Source organism: Micropterus salmoides, unplaced genomic scaffold (genome assembly GCF_014851395.1).
Source record: "Micropterus salmoides isolate LMB-PRFRI ecotype aquatic unplaced genomic scaffold, ASM1485139v1 Ms_hic_scaffold_6, whole genome shotgun sequence".
Classification (NCBI taxonomy): domain Eukaryota; kingdom Metazoa; phylum Chordata; class Actinopteri; order Centrarchiformes; family Centrarchidae; genus Micropterus; species Micropterus salmoides.
The window spans coordinates 18,212,893-18,236,037 of record NW_024044348.1 but is presented as its reverse complement, the minus strand read 5'-3'; the positions used below and the strand labels follow the sequence as shown (position 1 = coordinate 18,236,037).

At 40.1% G+C, this 23,145-nt stretch overlaps 1 protein-coding gene across 1 annotated transcript; it reads left to right on the top strand.

The window, feature by feature from the left end:
* The first annotated feature begins 1,447 nt into the window (after window positions 1-1,447).
* alx4a (ALX homeobox 4a) lies at window positions 1,448-23,135 on the top strand. Its single transcript, XM_038701174.1, has 4 exons — window positions 1,448-1,861; window positions 14,056-14,375; window positions 18,489-18,617; window positions 19,107-23,135. Exons 1-4 carry the CDS (start codon window positions 1,510-1,512, stop codon window positions 19,425-19,427), a joined length of 1,122 nt encoding a protein of 373 aa, XP_038557102.1. The 5' UTR covers window positions 1,448-1,509; the 3' UTR covers window positions 19,428-23,135.
* Window positions 23,136-23,145: the final 10 nt, after the last annotated feature.

Below are 23,145 nucleotides of genomic sequence, written 5' to 3'. Positions count from 1 at the left end.
AAATTAAATTGTAGCTAATTTTAAGTCTATTGTTTTAAGGGCTTATTAAGGACTTGATTGTTTCATGGAGGTAATGGTAAATAATTAACTATTATGGATCAAACTCAATAAGGCTTCAGGACGTTCTTATTGCTCAGGTGTAGGATTCTCTAAGCTACTAAAAAGAGCAAACACCTTGACGGGAAATAACTAGTCTATATCATGTCTCTAATGTTAAGTACGGTAATTGCAGTGGCCTCAGTAGCCTTTAAGCAATACAATACACAGGGCCTCTAAAAAAAACTCCATTGTTATTGTTGCGGGTTTTTCTACTGCGGACTGACCTGCAGTATTGTCTCCAAATGAATAACGGTGTTTAGGCTCTAAGCAACTTACTGCAGATCAGGTGGTCTTTCTTAAATGGCTGCAAATATGAAAACAGGATGTACAAAGCTCACTGCAGGGAGAAAACAACAGGCGGTTGTACTGTAAAATGGGATAGGCTATATCGTCTCACCTAACAAAGATTATATCATAGGCTTACACATATACCACCTGTATCACAATTTGAAATTGAGATCTTGCAATATTTGCAGTCATTGCAAGTTGGCTGTTTTTCTCAAACCAAATCTGTTGAAAAAATTAAAGATACGAAATTGATAATGCACATGATCTTGTGATGTCATTATTATTTTATATGTATTTCAATCCACCTTTATTTAGCCTACATACAACCACGATGCATTCAAGGTCATTCGTTCTTCACGTTTACCTTTTCGTGACACATCAAAATGTTTCACTATGGGTGAATACAAAATGAAAAGGATACAAGTGACTTAAAATTCGTTTCAAGTGATAATTAAGGCTCTGATAAACTAAGTAGGCTACCAGTTTTATTCAGAAGCCACAGCGTTGGCTGTAGGAGCACAATCGGCCGAGTATGGATGATTTGGCTTTGATGAACCACTGCGAATGAAGCGTGAAATTGTGCCCTCTCCGCCCCAGTGCCATCACTCATGGGCTATATTCATATCCAAATTGCATTAATGTCATGTGTTAAGCCCCCCGCCCTATTTTGCAACACCCCCCCCCCCCCCACACACACACACACACACACAGCTAATAAACGACCTAACTCGTTCATGTCATCAGCATAATCACTTAGGAAAGGTCCTGAAGCCTGGAGATCTGGGTCCCATCCTCTGAGGAAAGACGGGTTTGTGTAACTCTCCTCAAACCTGAAGGGGAGTTTGGAGTGTTTGGTCAACGACAGTGGTTCCTGGAAAAGATCTGAATCGTTTTATAACCAAACCCAGCTGCGGTCTGGTGTATGCTGCAGTCTATGCGTGCATGTGTGTGTGTGTGTGTGTGTGTGTGTATGCTCATCTGTATGAGGTAGAGGAAGGGGGGGGGGGTGTCTGCGCTTCCCTTGCCGAGAGAGAGAGAGAGGAGAGAGAGAGAGAGAGAGAGAGAGAGAGAGAGAGAAAGAGAAAAAATTGGTCTTTTTCTCCCCTTGACTCTTTTTTAGGCATGAACGCCGAGACCTGCGTTTCATACAGCGATATGACATCCATGGATTCGTATTATAGCCCCTCTGTAGCGCAAGGTAGGGATCACCAGACGGACCACTTTAGAACATTCCCATTCACTGACACCAAATACAGCCCCACTGCCTTCCTGCCCAACAAAGGTCAGGCTTACGGAGAAAGGTCCCGGAGCCCCTTCCAGCAGGAGTGCCAGTCATTGGATGCCGCCGCAGCTGGGCAAGGCACTTTCAGCAAATACCACCTCTTCATGCAGAGGTCTTCTTGCAAAACACCACCCGAGGAGGGCAAACTGCACCAGGAGAGCGGACACAACGGAGCGCTCATCCCGTACTATGGTGAGTGGAGAAAAAAACAAAAAACAAACTTTCACAAGATTGACTTCCAGGCGTCCGGCCACGGTCCACTTGGCAAGGTGAGGCTTCCCAAAGACAAAACACGAGTCCAGAACTGAGTTTGTTGAGTTGTTGTTGTTATAAAGGGGAGGAATTATCACGGAAATATAAGCAGAAATGTATCATGAGGATGTTTTCTCCGTGCAGTTGTTTTGTGTCTGGTAATTTCCTGTACCTGTGCAGATATCTGTTAACTTGTCATCGTTCATCATTTGTTCCCACAAAACCCGCAGATGTAGCCCAAGTGGTTTGGACGTTTCGATCGCAGTGCATGGCACACATGCGTAAAAGGGCCATTGTGGTTCCGTGAGTGAACTGACAGAACTCAGATATGTCATGACGCATTTGATCCGAAATTGTATTTTCACTCTCTGACTGATAAACATTACATGTCCAAAACTGTTTCAACGGGTTTGGTGCATTTAAAAACTGTCATTTGTTTTGTTTTCTTCTTCCGGTCTCCTGTAAAAAACCCCCAAGAGTGTGTAAATAACATCAGCAAACGTTTTTTCTCCAGCAGCAGCAGCAATGGACATCCCAGGCATGGCCTGTAGTAGTTATGTGCGTAACACAGTTAAGAAGAGGCATAATCTTCCCGACTATCAAATTGTCCCTTTGGCCATCAAAATTAAATTAGAGCGCATTTAATGCGATAATCTGCATTACAATCCTTAATATTGGAGCTGAGTCGGACAATTGAATTAACAAGTTTTCAGATGGCACAAATAGTTAGCTCCAAACTGATAATATTTTCATTTCATTGCTCTGCCTGATTGGCTCCAATTAGATTTAATTGCATGGGAACACTTCTGTAATGGGTGAATGAAGAGGGTGTAAATCAAACTTTGACCTTCGTTAGGCAATCGCAACTTTCAAGCAGCATTAATTCGTTATTAATTCCCCCACCCCACCCTCTCACCTGAAACACACACGGTATGAAAACTGGAGTATCAATATTTGTCATCCAAAAAGAAGCATTCAGTGCTTTTGTTAAATTAAAACACAGACAACCCGCATTTAACTGGTTTGCCCTCAACTGCATCCCTGCCTGCTCATACAGCACACACACACACACACACACACACACACACACACACACACACACACACACACATACACACACACACACAAAAGAAGACTAACCTTTGATATCATGACAGTAATTAAAATTTTTAATCCAGATTTAATGTAGTCAGTAGTGTCCATCTATGGGCCACAACTTGGAAAGAATAAAGCGACAGAAATAAGGAGACAAAGAAACACAACACACAAAAGAAAAATTGTTGAAGAGTTAAATACCCTATCATCTAGTGTGTATTGTACCTTTCAGGCTCAAATATCAAACACTGCTACCTTTTTATTCAATTCTGCGAGTCTTAAGTCTACTTTTTTTTTTTTTTTTACGTTGAATTGAGATCAGGTCTGAATTTTAATTTAGTTTTTTAGGTAACGAGCACAATAGAAGCATTCTGGACTTCAATAAAGTCAGAAAGCCTCTCTCTCTCTCTCTCTCTCTCTCTCTCTCTCTCTGCTTACAAAGTGTACACAATTAGTTTTAAATACCTTAAACATGTGAAAATAATCTCATATTTTTAAGAACTTTGTTGTAAACGGGCAAACAAAATAATCATGTTTAATATAGGCCTATTGCGAAAACAAAATATACACAAGATGAGATACGTACATGTGAATGGACATACAGTTATATTTGGACAACTGTGTGTGATTCGTGTATGCAACCCCCAAAAATTATTTAAATCATCATTTTAATAATATCAGGGAGCGAATATATCAGAGAGTGAAAAGACAATAATATATAATATATAATTTAGTAATACGTTTTTTGGCCTTCCACCACTACGCTTTTACGCAAGAAGTCGTCGGTCCTTCTTCGTTGATGTGCACGAGCTGCTTGTCGATCAGTATTACACTGAAATGTTTAATGGAAGCAGTTTAAGGATGTTTTGACAGTTTCTGGAAATCGGCCTGCAGAAAAAAAAAATTTACAGCTCCAAAATGTCAAGAACGGAGATCAATCTTTTCAAAAGCTCATACTTCTTTTATTATGACTGTTAAGTTTTTATTACCTATTAACTTTGACATCCGGTAAACCCAGATTTTATAATGTGTTGTAAATAAACCGCAGCTATTAGGCTGTGAGTAAATTACAATTTTAGTTCAAACTATAAAAAAAACCCTCCGTTTCCTGCAATTTATTTATTTATCTTAATGCTTAACCTGAAGGGAGAAATGGTGCGATCATGTTTGCTGCGTCCTCATGAAGGGTAAGTTAGTGAAATTACATAAAAATTTAATTTAATTTCTCGACTTATTTATAGCCTACTATTTTTGTTTGTGTTTTTCATTTTAATATCACGGTTAGACTTTTAGAGTGAAATATGCACGCGCAGACTGTCAGGTTTACTGGCAGGCCAGACACTTCAAGGAGCCTTAAATATAATGACGGGATTCACAGTGCAAAAGAAAGCAGGAAAAAACATCTCGGCTCTATAGACAAGAAGAGCTCTGAAATTAATGCGACTCAGATGTCAACTTCTCTGTTTGCCTTTGACTTGGCCCCTCAGAAAGAAAACTTCATTTAACTCTTGGAACAGGAGAGATCCTGTTTTTACATTTGTAGAATTTATGTTTTGTTACTTTCTCTCCGATGTAATTTAAAAATTAAATTTATATTGACACGTAAATGTGCGAAGATTGAGGCTTTAAAAAAAACTAGATCGAAATTCATTGTTTTCCTTGTGATTCTCAGTGACTGAAGGTTCTAGTTAACCCATCTTTTTACTGACTTCTGCACCACTGACTGGATATAAATTGAAGGCAGCAGTAAAATATGCCGAACTTACTAGCTGAGGAGAAAAATGATAAATGATTCCTGATGTGTTTATTGGAAAATGCTGGTGTATTTTACTTCCTGGCTCATTTCTTTTATGAAACCTGTATTTTGCACAATAGCAGGGCTGTTTCCGATAGGCAGAGAATGGCTTTGTTGTTATAATTTGTGGCTTGATCCATTCAGTCAAAGGTGATGTGATGACTGGTCTCAGAGCTGTCTGAAGGGCAGGCTGCCAACTATAACTCTGACATTTTTTGGCCATAGAAAACAGCATGTCTGTCTAATAACCATTTACATACATTAGATTCACTACAAACACAGTTATTGTTTCTACTCAACACACTGCCAATCATGTTGTTACATGAAATCAACAAGGCAGCTCTTAGAGCATCAGCTTTCAGCACAGGCAGAGACTGTTTCTAGGTAGCCTTACAACAACAGTAGAGTTACAGGCTTAAAGAGGCAAAAATAACAAATTTAACAGCGGAGAAAGAAGTTTTAAGATCCTTTCCCATAGTTGAACTAATAATAAAACAATGTAAAACTACTTTATCACAAATAAAAGTCCTTTATTTAAGATTTAACTTTAGTTTAAGTACAGAAATGCTATCAGTAAAATGTAAAATGTTTATATATGTTAATATAACACTGGCTAATTTCATTTATTTATTTATATAGCACTTATCAAACAAAAGTACAAAGTGCTTTACAAAAGATAAATAAACACAGCGTGAAAAAAGGGCACGTAACACCACCATAAAGATAAAATGCATGAGGACAATGCAAGATACAAAAAACAAATGAAAAAAATAAATGGAAATCACAAGTAGGTAAAACAGATTTACGATAAACAAGAGACTAGAATAAATAACAACTTTGTATGACTAAAATAAACACCATAAGATAAAATAACACCACAACATATTTTATAAGATGATGATATCTTTTGCATTTAAAATCCAAATCTGCAAAGGCACTCCACTGCAGCTGCCAAATAAATGCAGTGAAGTAAAAAGTACAATATTTATCATGTGTAAATCAACTAAAGTAAAGGCCTCAAAATTATACTTAAGTCAAAGACATGTTTTTAGGTTTATTAAATAAGTAATGCTGGCCACTGAACGATTAAAAAAAAATCAACATAAAAATGGTCAAACTGCTGAGGGACTTTTATTTTAACTAATTTAATTTTATCAGTCTCACCTACACGCCTTTTTGATCCTCCAGAGACAACACACTTCCTCTTTTGATGTGTTTGTGTCTTCTCTCAGTGTCTGAGGGTGCTGACCTTTAGCTTGGCTTGCCTGCCCTTGTCTGTTTGGAGGGCAGGGTGAATTTCCCTGCACGCAGCAGAGAAAATCCATTCAAACCCCCTGTTTGAAACTCTCTGGTGTCAAAGTAGAGCACTTTGCAACATGTGGAGTCCAGTTTTATACAGTAAACGTTTAACTACACCAATAAGGCAAATGTTGTTACTTTGTTGTTGCACTGATGTTGAATTGTAGGCCTAATTATAGTGGGATCCTGCCTTTTATCACTTTTTTTTTTTTTTTACAGTGACTGAGATGTGCAGGATAATGACATCTTTGCAACAATTACAAACTGCTGTTGTAATTTCAAGACATTAAAAGGTTGCTGTTGATCACAGCTTTAACCATAATTTATTTTTTCGGGCAAAGTGAGAATTTGATCCAGTTCTGCTGCCCTGCAAGCGTAAATATTTAATTCCCTGCAGAAGCAGTTTAAGACCATCATCCCGAGTAGGACCAACATTAAAGGTGTGATCGCACTGGCTTCTGAGATTTTGTCACTCCCATCTCCTGCCCTTTAGTTCCTTCACCATCTTCAACCCGGCACAACCATTTCAGCCTCTCTCAGCGGCCGTCTGTGCTGATTGGTTCGAGCAGGGAGTAATGGGAACCAGCCATGCAGCCCAGACAACTGAGGCACACTTCAGCAAGTCAATGACATGAGTGGAGGTGACAAGGACTCAGGATCATTTTACCATTTAGCTTAAAGTTTGGCAGGGCAATTTACATTAGGCTCAGTTTGCATGGTCGAGTGAGAGCAGCAGGGCAGAAAGGCTCATGCTGTCCAGGACTTCCTTTGGTCTCTTTGTCACTGCGTCATGTAAACTGAACACTGGGACAGCCGTGGAGGACTGCATCAACACAGAATTGCAGAGATTCCTTTTTTTTTTTTACCTGTTATGTGTGGGTATAATAAGGTGACCTTTCTCACATCAGTCACTTAACTTTGTTTGATTGGATTTGCATTTCTCTATTGTTCTTTGCAAGGCAGAATAATATTTTGTATATAACAGTAATGGCTGACCTTTTTGAGGTAACATGTACACGGTTACAACATACATACAGAAACATAGAATTTTCAAGGTATTACCTCCTTAAGTACAATCACTGTACAGCTTCACTAATGTATTAAAAAACAGCACTTCTGGATTTTTATTTTTATTGATGCAATTGGTTTTTGAGACTTTGGTAGGTTTTGAAAAGTTGAATAGTAACTTGCTTGAGGATCTAAACATGTATTTCATAAAAAAAAACATACATAAATACAGTAGAAATGGATTTAAGGTTCTCTTCAACAGCAGCTATTTTATTTTTATTTTTTATTTTTGTTCAGTATTTATTATGTGAAACTGCCATCATCAGATTAAATAAAAAAAGCACTCTAATGCACGGGTAGGCCTATAAAAATACTTGAATATGTCATGTTTTGCCAGTATTTGTCTGTCTGATTATCTTAAACATGTACTGTATTTCCATGGTGGACAGATAGGCCTTAAGCCAATGATCATTTCAGAAGATTTCGTTGGTGACTGAACAGTTGTATTTCTGCCGTTAGACAATTATTATTTCTTATCCATACCTATGAACCTTACATGTAGAGAGTTGTGATTCCAAGGCCTACAGGATTGTTGCAGTGCACATTGTTAGGATTGATGCCTTTTAAATTTTTTGGGAAGTTGGCTGGTGGAAATTGGTTGTATTTTGTGCTCTCAAACGGCTGTTTCACTATTCAGTATTTCATAACCTGAATCCTCAGAAGGAAGAAGTGATCATGCATTTTGTTAAGTGAGTTTCCCAGCAAAGTAATTTTCATTTTTGATGTGCGTGCACACAAAAATGTACTATAGCAAGTTTTTCCCACTCGGATGGAATGTTCTCTTTCGATCGAACAACAAAAACATAAGATGAAGGAAATTCTGTTTTGCTCCAAGGTCTGAGAGAAACATTTGGAAAAGAGCTAGTGGGAGGGAGAGAGACACAGAGGGGGAGAGAGCAAGCATGACAAAGAGTGCGTGAGAGGTGATTTATCAGTTTTAAGCTTTATGGACTTTCTTTTTCAGTCTGTGAATTTTGCCTGCTGAGATGGATCTTAGCCCTGCTCAGTCAGCAGAGTTGAATTTCAAAGTGAATGGCTACCTATCGCATGGTCACAAAAGAAAACGTTAAAAAAAAACAACTAAAGAGTAATGTGCTGATGTTGGCTGAGGGTCTATCTGTGGGACACACCATTGACCATTTCCAAATTACATCAGTGGCGTAAAAACGCACTGTTTAAGGGCATTGTGAGTGCGTGTTATGTGTGTGTAGAGTATGCGAGTGTGTACTGTATATTGTCACAAAATGTTTGGATGAATGCACCTGACACCATACCAAGCATGTAAAGTGCCAAGCTATTCATAGTCAGTCCAAATGAAACAAGGTTAGGTTTCAAGAAGAGAGTCAGAGAAACTTTGACTGCACCTTCAGCAGTCATGGAAAAAGTATTAAGATCCTTTAATTTAAGCAGCTATAGTAGCTACTCTTACAATACAATCATGACAATGTGAAAACAATGTGACAATAGGAAAGGGGTTGGTCAGAATTATCTGCTGCTTCCCTCTGCTTTACAGAGCTTTATAATGAATTTCGCTCACTGTTTTTCTGTCCTGACCCAACTTCACTGTTTTTAAATGAATTTAGTAATTTAATGTACTCTCCCTGCTCACTCACATAGGGTTGTTTTCTACCTGCTTAGCACCAAACAGGAGTCAGACAAAGTTACCTGTGAACAAAGTGAAACATTTAGCAGCTAAAGAGCCAGACATTTCCCTCAGGAGTTGGTGGTGACCCAAAACGGAGCTAAAATAGAATAAATGTTGAATTTGCATTCGCCAGGTGGTGAGAAACAGGACTCCAAATGAGTGATTATGTTGCTCTGTAACCGCTGGATGTGTAAATAAGAAGCTGTTTGCTAACAAGTTCACCATGTTAACTTAAAAGGGTGATGACATGTCAGTGTTGTGTTCTCAACTTATTTCCGCTGCCCACACAGTGGTCCCCAAAAATCAATTATTGTTTAAGTGAAAGCAACAATGTTACAATATGAAAATGCTCCATCACAGATAGAAGTCCTGCATTCAAAAGCTTATATTATTTAAAATAGAATACATTATTTTACTGGATTATTTCTAAAGATACATTCATGAGTAAGCAGTATTTAAATGTTGTAGAGGGCTAAGATAAAGCTACTTTTAATTACTTTGTATTGGCTAGTGTTGGGTGGTTTAATATGTAACAATTTTTAATTATTAACTAATAATGTTTGTCGTGTATTGTATGTGTAATTATTATTTGCAACATAATAATAATAACTACCGCTTTCAGATAATGTAGTGGAGTAAAAAAATACAATATATCCCTCTGGAATGTCTGGGAGTTGAAGTAAAAAGTAGCATGGAATAAAAACAATCAAGTACAAGTACTCTTACTAGAAACCAATGGGCATCAGAAACAACTTCATATATATTCATATGAAATTGTTTCTGATGTCTAGGACCACGCATCAGTATCTCAGCCTGCCTCTGTCTTTGCAGCCAAGCAAAACTTGTTGCTCCATGTTGAATCCCAATCCATATTTTAAGTCAGCAAAACAAATCTCCTGTAACACATACAAATAAATACTTTGCTCACACTTTTCCTTTCCTCCGTGCATGTAGTTTAGGCAAACTGTACTTTGTTTTTCCCTTTCCTTCATCTCTTTTTTCTCTTTCTCTCTGCTGTTTCTGTTTCCGTGTCTTTCAGATATTTCTTTTTCAGTTTGAGCAACATGTTGTTAATCTCTCTCAGTCGCCGCGTGGTGTGTAATTTATAGTGTTTCCTCTTAACACCGTGAGCTGACCCCAGTCATCCCAGTCAATAAAGAGGCAGGGAAGGTGCCCTGTCGCTTTACAGCCAGTTAAACTGCACTTTGATGTTGCCCTCTCATTTTCTACTGTGAATTAATAGCTGTCCGCGCTGAATGTCTGACCCAAAAGAACGTCATTTTAGCGCTGATATCCACAAAGGAAGTGCCTCACAATATTAAAAATGAGGCACCGTGGAAGGTCTTAAACCAATCCTCATGTTCATTTTGATATGATTGCCAAAGGTGACATATGTTGTAAAAATATATACTATACTGTTGTGTATGTCACATGAAAATTTAGACTTGTATACAAGTCAGTAATCTATAGTCAGGTGTAAACATTCACGTAAGCTGAACTGCAAATTACTGCTCAGTTTGATCTGTGTATAACCCTTTCTGTATTGTGTATTTACTTTCTGCAGAACGTTCTCTGTGCCCACCACACAGAGCTGCAGACTCTCCTCTCCTCTCTGTGCTCAGTAATTGGAACAGATGCTGACTGTTGGATCCACTGCAGTGAAAATAGAACATTCTGTGGTTGCAACTCAAAACATTTTGCATAGCATATTCGTCTCCAAAGGAAAAAAAAGTAGTGTGTGAGTCTGCTGGATTATTGTTAGGACGTACTTGTGTTAAAGACAGTACATGGAGAAGTGCAGGTGTGAGCTGAAGATGTCTTTTGCGTAGCAGAAGAAATAGCCATTTTTGCTGCAGGTTTTGCTGCAGCGTATGCTTTTCACGTCTCCTGACAGGCAATGTTTGCAATACGACTATCTTATGTTCTTCATACATATGGCATTCCCTGGAGGAGGGCTCACTGCTGTTCACCTTGGGCAGGGTTTGAGAGCCTCGCAGCTACAGCAGATCGAATGGCTAACAAGCAGGAGATTGTCACAATATCCCCCTCCTGCCAAAAAAACATCAATGACATGCGATGTAAACAATGGCCTTTGATCAGCGAGAGGCCTCGTGATTTCAAACAGCCTGACAGCTCTTTTTGCCACGGGAATATGATGAAATAACTAGAGTATTTATGCTAGGACAAAACACATTTGCTCCCTTCAAACTTAACAGGATGTGTTAGTCATGGATAGCGAGGCAATGTTGTGGGCGTTAGACCCCCAGTGAGAAGTCTGCCACCAGAACATGGCCCCTCAGCCTGAGGCCATTTCCAGCAGTGTAGGGCAAACATCTCAGGAACCAGATCCTCGGTGCTCATTGAATCTCTCAGGGCTGAAATACATCTGGTCTTATACATGGTTCCTCAGTCCTTTACCGCAGAATGAAGACTGTATAGCAAGGCAGGTTTTACTCTCTTCTTCCTAGGCTGAATAAAATAATATAGAATCAGTACAGAAACTTTGTTGACAATGAGCTTCTGCATGCACAGCTCTCCTCAGCAAGGCTTCAGATGGAGTGAAAAAAAGTGTAGGCTCTGGTCATCAAACCTCAATGCTTTTTGAGTTTTGCAATTGAGTATTAAACAGGTACTGAAAGCTGGCATTTATTTTTTTGAAGATGTGCCCTCAAATTAAGGTAATTTAAGTATTTGGTATTTTTGTATCAGTAAACAAAAGTCAGGTATCGTATTGGCACTGGTATCAAAAACATTAAAGCAAACCCAAGCCCTAGCCATTAGATCTTAAAATACTCAGTCCTCAATATATCCATAAAATTAGATGTCCCTAATAACAGTGACAGTTCAATATAAACTAGTCAGACACCAGTATTTCTGAAAAGTGAAATTTTCCATCCACGAGAGCCAATTTTTGTATTTTATGATGAAGAAAATTAACAATGAACGTAAAACATAGATAGGAAGGCAGTATTTTCTGCACAAAACATTCAATGTTAGAACAAAACAAATCTGCAACACAGATGTTGGAGCTCACATACCTGAATTGAATAAAAGAACATCAGAAGAGCAAGTTCATATGACATGACATTAGGTGTCTGCATGCACACCTTAAAAGGACAGAAGGCCAAACGTCACATAATGATAATAAAATAAAACAATATAAAAGATCCCCCAAAATTTTGCCACAAACAATTACTTAGACAATATAGCAAAATATGCACCAATTTATCATCTGTTACATGCATCCCATAGATCAACTCATCCACAAATAAAACAACTTATTTGTAGTTTTGATCCTTATCTAATGGAGGAATCCCACAACCTTATGACTTTTTTAAACACCCCTGTGCCTACACCTTGGTAATTTAATTTATCACTTGTCCTGCTGAGACTTGTGCTGTTGACAAAAACTTGCACTTGAAATACACACTTTTGTGCACGTGTCTGTGAGAGAGGCATAGTCAGCCTATGACAAGCTATCTATTCACCTCACCTTGCAGCACATTACCCAACATGGCTGTGAGTTGAGGGTCACTGGGTGTGTGTGTGTGTATGTGTGTGTGTGTGTGTGTGTGTGTGTGTGTGAGAGAGAGAGAGAGAGAGAGAGAGAGAGAAAGAGAGAGAGAGATCTTCTGTGCTGACTGAGTACTGAGAATTGCACATGGGGCTCACATGAACACACACACACCTGCTGGTTCTAACCTGACAAATTGTCGGGTGGGCAGATGAGCAGAGACGTCCTCGATCCTGAAAATAACTTCACCTCAGATGGTATCGAGGAGCAGGAAGGTGCATCGCTGTGAGTTGCCACTAGACTGAGCTAGAGGGTGGGGGCTCGCAGGCCTCATTAAGCGGCCTGAAACCAAACGCTTTCAGCTATTACATCCTCCACGATGTGGATGTGCATTAATCCAAAGATGTGTGTATAAACTGGATGGATCGGTGAAGGGCAGCAGCAGGGCAAAAAGAGCTGCCAGCGTAGACAAGAACGCTGGCCCGAGACACGGCTGTGGAAATTTATGATCAGAGAGCTGCCTGAGGTTTTACAGTTAAGCTGCAGCCATGAAGAAAGTGTGCGTGCGACAGAAAGAGAAAGAGAGAGAACAAAGGTGTGTCTCTCTCTTCTTTGAGTGGCTAGACATTACTCCCCAGCAAATTAATTGTGACAGTCTTGCTGCCAGGTGACTTTGCAGCCACAAAATAGACCACAGTCACACACAGCACTGAAAAACAGAGCCTGAGTGAAAGTGAGAGAGAGTGGTGTGTGTGTGTGTGTTTTGGAGCAGAGGCCGTGGGTGGTTGGGGAGGGTATGCAGTTAAAAAAGCTGCAACTTTCTGTCAGTCTCAAATTATGACCAGAGTGCCTGCTCCCCAGCACATCACAGAATGATCTACGAACTACAACTGGATCCCGTAAGCAGCCAGTGATCCCAGTCATCCATTACACAGGCAGACAGACAAACAAATCGACACATACTCAGCACTGCGCGCCAACAGATTTCACAACTGAATTTCCTCACAAAAGAGCGAGAAATTACTTTGTTCCACCCTATCAAACCACATGAATTATTATACTGATCCTACGAATAAATCACCAGTTATGAATATACTACCAGAGGCAAGTAACTGAGTGTAAGAGCTGAGTAGAATAGAGGCTCGGTAAAAACGTTTTAAATCTGTTTGCTTTCTGAAGGTACTAACAAAAAGGAACAATTTTTTTCTCAGTGATGAAAATATATCTAACTTACAACAAAAATCTTTCTTGAAAGGAGAAAAACAGCACAATTTACAGTAGATCCTCTTTCAGCATTTATATTCCATCAGCAGTGACTTCTAATTACTGATTTATGAATTAAAAGTTGTATTTCTGTGTGGAAATGTGAGATGTTTTAAAACTCCATTTCCCAGAAGCTTTTAAGTGACAAATGTTGCATTATGGACAGACAGAATTGCAAAAAGCCGGTTTCAACATTTTGAGTTGAGTTGCTCTTAAATCAGTTAACTCTGCATTGTAGCCTGCTTGTGCTGTACAGTACAGCTGAAAGTGAAAAAAGACAAGTTATAACACTCGTTTTTGCCTGACATCATGTAATGATCTACATTTTTTATTTTCACATTTGTCTTCTGCTAGAAGGTAACACATTCACAAATATCTGCTTTGATTCAATCCTCATAAAATTGGAAAAACATGAACCTCCTTTAACAGTTTCCATCTCCTTCCTGTGTCTGCAGTTAAAGACAGTTCAGGTCTGACAGACTCTGACTTGGCGCCAGACTCAGACCCACCTGGAATGGACACCAGCTACCTGGCTGTGAAGGATCAGGGCGTGAAGGTGGCCTCTGATAGGCCACCAGGCACAGACTTGTCAAGCCCTCTGGACAAGGGCGATGTTGGTGAAAGTAACAAGGGGAAGAAAAGGCGCAACCGCACAACCTTTACAAGCTACCAGCTGGAAGAGCTAGAGAAGGTTTTCCAGAAGACGCACTATCCAGACGTGTATGCCCGGGAGCAGCTGGCACTGAGGACTGACCTGACTGAAGCCCGTGTGCAGGTAATGCAGGAGTATTTTGAGGAAAGTCACATGCAGCTAAATATAAATAATAAAAAGCGCTTTACACTACATGTCACATTCACAACACACAGTGATGGCAGAGGCTACCATGTAAGGTGCCAGCTGCTCATCAGAAAGAAACAGACACACTGCAATTTGGGGTTCAGTATCTTGCCCAAAGACATTTTGACATGCAGACTGGAAGAGCTGGGGACCGACCCTCCAATCTTCCAATTAGTGGGAAACTTGCTCTACCTCCAGAGCCACAGCCTCTCTAATCACAGCAACAACAGGCCTATCCTACCAATAAGTAAAAAAGTCTTCGTCACAGCAGAACAGATGATGTTTAAACAGCACAACCTCATGGATCCTTCAACATCTGCAGCTCTGCAGAGATAACGTCACTCACAGAACAACATGAGAGATTTATCTGGTAATGTGGGAGTTGAGGAGAGAGAGAGTGGGGGAGTGGGAGTTAACAGAGGCCAGGGGGCCCATGGGGCTGAGGTTTGAGCCGCCTGGGCCTCATCTGTGCAGTTTTCATTTCATCAGCATTCAATATGCGGAGACTTGTTTGACTCTGCTGTGTGTCGATGGGATCGTCTCAGTGGCCTTTTTTCTTTGTACCTGAGCCTTTTGGTTTCCTGAATTTGTGAGTTCAGATCTGCTGGTATTAGTAGAGCCTGAGGCATGCAGCACCTCACTGACTTGAAACCCTTCTAGTGACCTTCTGGCCTGATTTACAAACAATCCGGTCATGACTGCTGTAATGCATTCCAACACTGGTGGAAAGAGACCTCCACCATTTCTGTACACGTGTGGTGTATGTGTATGCCTGTGCATGTTTGTGTGCACCGTGGACTATAAAAGCCCTTGGATTTTCTGTGTTTTTCTTTCATTAACATCCTGTTCAGACAAGAATGTGTCCCTACTGTGGTGTCCAGGTGTGATACCTTTCCCATGAGCTTTGAGTGAAGTTAGCGATTGATATTTCAAGTCAAATCTGAATTTTGACCATTTTTGAGGCATATGGGAAAAATGCAAGTATACAATATTTTGGCTTTATTTTTGCTGTATGCCAGTGCCGTCCATGGGATGAGATAAGAGCTCGATTAAAAAACAATCTTTTACATGACGAGCTGGAGCAGAGACCAGAAAAGCTATGCAGTGAAACACAGGAAGTCTGTGCAGCCGCAGGGTTATAATTCAACCCTGAGGGCTCTGCTCTGCTGCTCATACTATCACAGACCTGCCTGCTTCAGATGGATTCAGCTTTACAGCCCTCGGCTCTCCCAGCGGCCCTCTTAAACACTCAAGTCAAAAAGATAAAAGAAACAAGATGCCTAGTCATTCAGAGAACAGGGTTCTGTACTCTATTCAGGTCATTCACACGCAAAAGGACTCACAGCTCATGAATTCTGCGTCTTGAGTGAAAAAAAAGAAAAAATAAGAAAGAAAAAAACTTTTGTTTAAATACGAAAACTAAAAAATGCTTCAAGCATGTGAGTATAACTCTGAGGAGGGCAATATTATGCCTCATTGTCTCTGACGGTTCTCCCACAAAGAAAAACAAAGGACTTTCAGTTAAAAAACAAAAGGGTCTGGAGATGTTTGCTTTTTCAGTCTCAGTCTTTCAAAGGGAGAAAGTAAGTCCAGATCTGAGTCATATGCACTACAGATACACGGGAAGGTCAGGGGTCAAGGGTCGGGGTTTCAACAACATCACATTTCTCAGATTTGCAGTTCTGTTAGCCCAGAGAGCCCAGAGAGCTCAGAGAGCGGAGATGCCATCTGACATGTGGAGTTCACTGGGCAAACACAGGTGTCCATGAGTTTACAGATCCAAGCAGTTATTGGAAGATGAAATAGCACTAAAAAGCCTGATTTGACCAATTAGGAACCTGACGCACAGGTTCAGTCTAACTTGCAGATATGTTACAATGGATCGATATGCTTCATAATTAAAGAAATGCATAAAAACCTTTGTTAAACCAAGAAGAGTGAGGAATCATGACAAATACCATTTTTATAAAACAACTGAAAACATGATTTTATATACTATTATTCTTAGTCAGTCTCCGAAAATAACTTGGTATTCAATAAATCGATTAATGGACAATTTTGATAATCAATTAATCATTTACGTTATTTTACAAGCAAAAATGATAAATAGGCCCTGAGTTCAGTTTCTTCATTGTGAGGAAGAGTTTTGATATGAAGACATCACTTCGAATTTCAGGAACTGGTATGGCCATTTTTGACCACATCAGACATTTTTATATAAACAATTAATCAATTAATTGCGAAAATAATCATTTGTTTAATCAGAATTGAAAACAATTTATAGTTTAGTTTAAGCCTTAGTCAGAAAATTTGTGCTCTTAACAAATCTTGAAAATGACAACTAACAGGTCATGTACCAACACAAATAAAGACTATAGTTGTAGAGTCTTGGTGCCACACATCATCAATTAGCAAAGCTAATTCAAATTGCAACATATAAATCTTATATAAACAAGACATTATGTGGGAGATGGTTTTGAGGGGAAATAGACAAACTTACATTTAATGAACACCAACACTGGTCAGAGGTGTTTCTACGATATTATTAGTGCTTTGGGGGGGTTGGAAAACTGAAGCCAGGCTCAACCATGGATTTCTTTTTACTTTGGTTTGGAAGCTGACATGAGTGACAGCAGAGGCGGGTTATCAATCCTCTGAGCTGGTCTCTCACTTCAAAGTGTTTTCAGCCCCATACAGCTCTCCTGCTGGGGCCAGTTTGGCATTTCTCTGCTCTTTCTCTCTGGGGCTGTAACATAAATAAAGCTTCATTGAAAGTCCACCAGCTACTTAAGCTGTCATGGTCTTTACCAATTACTGTCACGACACAGTGTGTGCAACACAAAAATATGTTCTCCCATTATAATAGCCAACAGACTCGGCACAAAGCAGAGAGTGAGCATGTGAGCGCTGTATGTGACACTGTATTTGTTGAAGCAGAGATACCTTACAAACCTTTCATGTATATTAAACATAAAGCAACCTTCTTTTTGAGAAACTAGTGATCTTGTATGAAGTTGGAGGGAGATGTATGAAAACATCAAGGAAAGAAGGATTACGTCCTCTGGTTTGTGTGCTTCTTTAACTTTGGAGGAGACAGCATCTCAAAGCCAGCTGCTTCAGGCTTCAGGAAATTAAAAAGGAAAATGCAAACAAACCCCAGTTATAATCCCCTCTCACTTTTCAATTTCCCATTTTCCCTCCTTAGATCTATAGTGAGGTGTCTAAGCAAAGAGCCGATACTAATGAAATAACAGATATCATATCAGAGGCTAGTAAGTTTGGTTTGTGCGATAATCAGTCCGGCCAGGGAGTAACAATCAGACGAGAGTTGTATAGCAAACCGTTAAATTTTGAGTTTTGAAGAAAAGCATGTCAGGTCCAAACCCATCTGAGGCAAATGTATTTAGATTGCTTTCACACACTCTGATGGTAATTCAAACACAGTAATGCTTTGAATAAACAATGGTGTCAGATTTATATGTCAACTATGATTACAGCAAACATTAGTAATGAGAAAAATGCCTGCCCTTGTCAGACAACAAATAAGCAAAGGTGAAGGGGACAAGATCTGTTTACATTTTGTTTTGAGGACTTAAGTGAAGTGAAGGTTGCAGCACAGTTTACAAAGGCCTTTTTCCTCTTTCTCTATTTCCAGTTTCTTTTCCCCCTCAGCTCAGACTTACATCTATATTACCTCCATTGCCTCTGAATTGTGTTTGTACCTGTGCACTTCAGATATTATTTTTCATAGTTGAGCTTTCAGTCTTCTGGCAGTACTGCATGAGATCCTTTTAAAAGGAAAATTAGATTTTTATCTATAGAAAAGTATTTCCTTCAGATTTGGGGGAACTTCCTGTCAAAGGGTTTAGGTGTACAAGCTACTACACTCCATTTTCCCTTTTTGGAATTTTAAACCTCACATTGACCCAAGACCAGGACTGGATACTTGATAGAAAGAGCTAGATGAAAGCAAAGATCCCTTGTTCTCTCAGAGAAAATCGCCGAACAATCTTGCCAGTTTTATGACATTCAGACATTTTCTCTTTGCAGGTATGGTTTCAGAACCGAAGGGCAAAATGGAGGAAAAGGGAGCGTTTTGGTCAGATGCAGCAGGTCCGAACACATTTCTCAACAGCTTACGAGCTGCCTCTTCTGACACGTCCTGAGAACTACGCACAGGTGCAGTTTTTTTTTCTCAACCCAAATGTGATTTTTAAGAGACAGGGTTGATTGTTCTACTGTTTTACATTTTTATTTTGATTGCTGCTTTCCAGGTTTCAGTCATATCTACTTGTAGACTGGAAACCCTGCTAAGGTTCATTACAAACACCATTTAATAGCCTTGATTTTCCCCCCAACAGTCAAACAATTCCTTAACATTGCCTATGTTTTTTTATTGTTTGCCTTTCGTGTTGGAACAACTTTGCTAATATACTATGCAATGGTTTTTGGCAGCTGTTTTTGAATGCACCAATAAAGAAGGTTTTCAAAATAATTTTTGCCCATAACTGCATTACCATGCAATAATAACAGACTCACGATTGATGGGCTCAGAATAGTGTGTCTGATTAGTTATTGTTACTGTTTACTTACTGTTAATTAGTTAATATAAGAAAGAAGTCGGTTCTGTCACTCTTTAACAATGTTGATTTCCCATCATTATTTCAGATTCAGAACCCTTCTTGGATCGGTGGCAGCAGTGCAGCATCTCCCGTGCCGGGCTGCGTGGTGCCCTGCGACTCTGTGACTCCATGTATGACACCTCACCCCCACTCTGCCAGCGGGATGTCTGATTTTCTGGGTGTGCCAAGCCCCGGAGGTCATATGGGACAGGGTCACATGGGCAGCCTGTTTGGAGGATCTCCTAGCATGGCCACAGGCATCAACACATATGATCTCAACATGGACCCTGACCGCAAGTCCTCCAGTATTGCCGCTTTGCGCATGAAGGCCAAAGAACACAGTGCAGCCATATCTTGGGCCACATGATGTGTTGATACCTGCTGGATGGCGGATCTTGTTGATCCCTGAGATGTATACAACAAACCCAGTATTGGGTGAGGGGGCACTAAAATCAGAAACTTTAACGGCAACAATGACTACCTTCAAAAATGTTGCAATAAAATAATTATGCAAATATACGGATGGGTGAAGATTAATCAAAGAGAAAACAGCAAGAGATTTGGCAAGATAAGTGGCATGGCACTGCTATGTTTCTCCACCCCTCCGGTGGGAGAAAGCAACCACAGTGAGCTTTGTGGAAAGCCTGGTGGGAGGTGATGCTGTACTTTATAACAGGAGTGGCAGTGTAGTACTGATGATATGCGAAGGAAAATGTTACATAATTTCAAACAAAGCCATGCAGTTATATGCTTAAATACAGAATATTCTGTTTGTACAGTGCTTTCCGTGTCATGGAGGTTCTCTGTTCAGGTGCTGTTTTAATTCTACCATATTATTTAAATTTTGAGTGTTATTGTTTTTTCCCCTCGAGTTACTGGTTTTGATTTGACAAATAGCTTGGCAGGCATCCTTAAAACTTTATTTTAAAGTTTAGGTGTAATTGTTAAGCCATGTATATATTATTTTAAGGCAATCATAAGCAGCATTAGCACATGCAGAAGTGTGTAACACACACTGTTGGTATGCTAGTGCTACAGAAAAACTGTTATATCCAGCCTAGCTGTCACATTATGAAGCTTCTCGGATTCAATGCAAACATTTCAGTTGCTAAAAAAGTTTGAAGTGGTTCTGCCCACTAGCATTTAAAAGTCAAACAGATGAAATGTGGTTTGTTTTAGTGCGGTCAGGTTGAGAGATCCACCTGCCGCACTGACTCAGCCTGCTGATGGCCAGAGAAATGAAGGGATGGAGGAGGAAGCGATGTGTGGGAGTATGAGAGGGGCACAGCAGGCCTGCTGCTCTGAGGGCTGAAGAGCCTGGGAGCGCCAGCCTCCAAAAAGAGCCAGCTCTGTTTTCAGGAGGACAGACTCCAAGTGGACATGACTGTGCCCCTTGCATTTCCAGTCTCAGGAGTTTAAGAAGGAGAAGTGCCTACTAGTCAGTCATTCTGCCAGAAATAACACCGAAACCAGCGGCAGCCACCTTTGAAACAGAGGGGGCTGGTGGAGATTACAGAGTGTGTTGACACTTTTAAACACTGAAAGGATGTCAGTGTTCAACAGCCCTATTCTGGACTTTAACACGGCCGTGTTTGGCTGTCATAGCTGACCGGTTAATGGTTGTGAAGCAGCGCTGGCATATATGTTACAGTGTCTCTTTCTCTATTTCTCTCATTGTTTTTGTCAAGACCAAACAAAGGAAGCCATCGACCAGATTAATTCAGAGTAACCTCTATTCAGTAAGGTTCTGACTGCATCTCAGTTGGATGTGGCTCCTCTTTCTTTATACACCCTGAGGTCCTATTTTACCTCACAAAAACATACTTCTGTTCATCACATACACATCTAATATTTCTCTAAATGATGATGGAAGACAGTATCCAAATTTAGTGAGTGAGACAACAGGAAGAATCAAGGAGATTTCTGTAGGGATGGGTTTATGTTTCAGCTGAGGTACTTGCAAAGCCTTATCCAGCTGCCTCAAACTCCCAGATTCACTATGTTTCAGTTATTTTTTGGTGATTTGATTACATGCAAACTTGTTTGAGAATTTTTTGTGCAATTTCACTTGGGTCCTGCATTATCTTTTGCTCTAAGACTATAATTATTTTAAGTCGCATCATGCTTACAAGGTGTAAAATCATGAATTAAGTGTTTAATCAAATAACACAACAAACTAATTGACACACAGAAAACCTGGGATCAGGTAGCATATCGGTAAAGGTATACTGGTCGGTTTCTGGGTCTCTGGCAAAATATAGTGACACTGCTCTCTAGAAAGCTATGTGCACTCTCCATCTGGGGAACATGGACCCAACAGCAAATGTTAACCCCAAGCCTCTTAGCCTCATTAGTTTTTTTGGCATGATATCTGAGCAGGACCTGTGTTAATGAAACCACTAAGATGTCAGGCAAAGCACCGTAAGGAATCATGTCCCCTGTCTCCACTCTCAGCCATTACTCCCTGTTTACTTCTATGTAGTTTGTGTCTCTTTGTGGAAAGAGAAGAGGAGGAGCAAGGCAGAAAAAACCAGAGATGATCCCAAAACATACGCTTATATCCATATCCTCAAGTCATATAAATAGGTCAAATATTAAACCTTGTTTTTCCCTGGATTCCTCCAGTTACAGAAATGGCATATGAGGTTTACCGATGAGGTTATGCATGTTCTTCCTTTGTTTCCAAAGCCCGATTTAGGCCTTAAGCATAACAAAGGTTCATGGTTTTGAAAAGCAAACCTGAGACCTTGTAGTGCACCTTCAGGCAGAGCAACCATTGCTAATTCACTAAACCGAACCACATTCATTGTCCTTCTGGGCAGGTAAGAGAAGCGGGGAGCAGGCTATAACCTGTCAGCAGAGCAGAATGCCCCGGAGTACTCCAAATTACATCCAGTTTTACTCTCCGGCCCAAATCCAAGGCATATGCATAATCCTCCTCACTATAGCGTACATATCTCAAAACTGAGAGGGTCTCCTTGCAAATGCGGACATAGGGGCCCCCTGTACTCTAGCTGAGGGGTTGGATGGAGGACGAGCCGTGAGGGCGTCTGCTGTGTTCCGGTGTTCTGGGAAAAGGACAGTGCACACAGCTGCGCTCAGGGGGTAAATGCAAAACAAACATGCCTCACACATGCTTCCCCCTCAGCTGTCATGGCTCTGCTTTCAAAGATTCACCCCTCCTCTTCCTGACCCACCTCTATACACACATACACATTGCACTGCGCCTCTCCCTTTGCTCACTTCCACTGGCTCAAAGATGCAGCCCCCGATCGCAGGGTCCAAGGCACAGCCGCCCGGCCAACCCAGGAAGGCTTTTTAATTAACACTGAGCCATGTGGAGGCTGAGGACTGCAGTATTGTGTGTCAGGACAGACAGGGTTGTCTGTCTCCTAGTTGGTTTAGAGTAAAATTCTCCTCTGCACAGTGCGCAGACATACTCACATTCAGTAGCTCAGGTTTATACAATGCATACTCACTGTTTTCAACCTTCATTATTCATGGATTTACACAGCTCCAGTCAGTCTCCAAAACCTCCATGTCTTCCTTCTCTAAGAACGGCAGACATTCAATCTACCCCTTGAATTCCTTGTCCTACAATCACATAAGGACTGTTGAATCCTTATTAAATAATGATCTTTTGAAAAAACCTCCTGAATGCCGCATAACTCAATCCCTCAGTTATGATGTCATCATCCACTTTTCTCATTTTCTAATACTACTGAAGTCAGGCAATCAGTATTGATAAATGTGTGTGCTGTTGCGTGCATGTACATTTTTGTGTATGCAAAATGGATTGAAGTGTTATAAGACTCTTGGAAATGTTACTAATTATATATTGTTTTACTTTGTGAGACAATTTATCAAGTATTGGAGTGTATGTTTTTTTTTTCATTTGGTAGTACATGGTAAAATTGTCTTTCCAGAGTTGTGTTGTTTTTCTCGATATGTAATTCTTACAAGTTCCAAAAGTTCTTTTTTCAAGTATTTGTGGCTTCAAGCCGTCTTTTGAGTGTATGAATTTACTCATGCTTGTGCTACATTTTGTGTGATTAAAGTACAATAAGTTATTGCACTTCTATTCA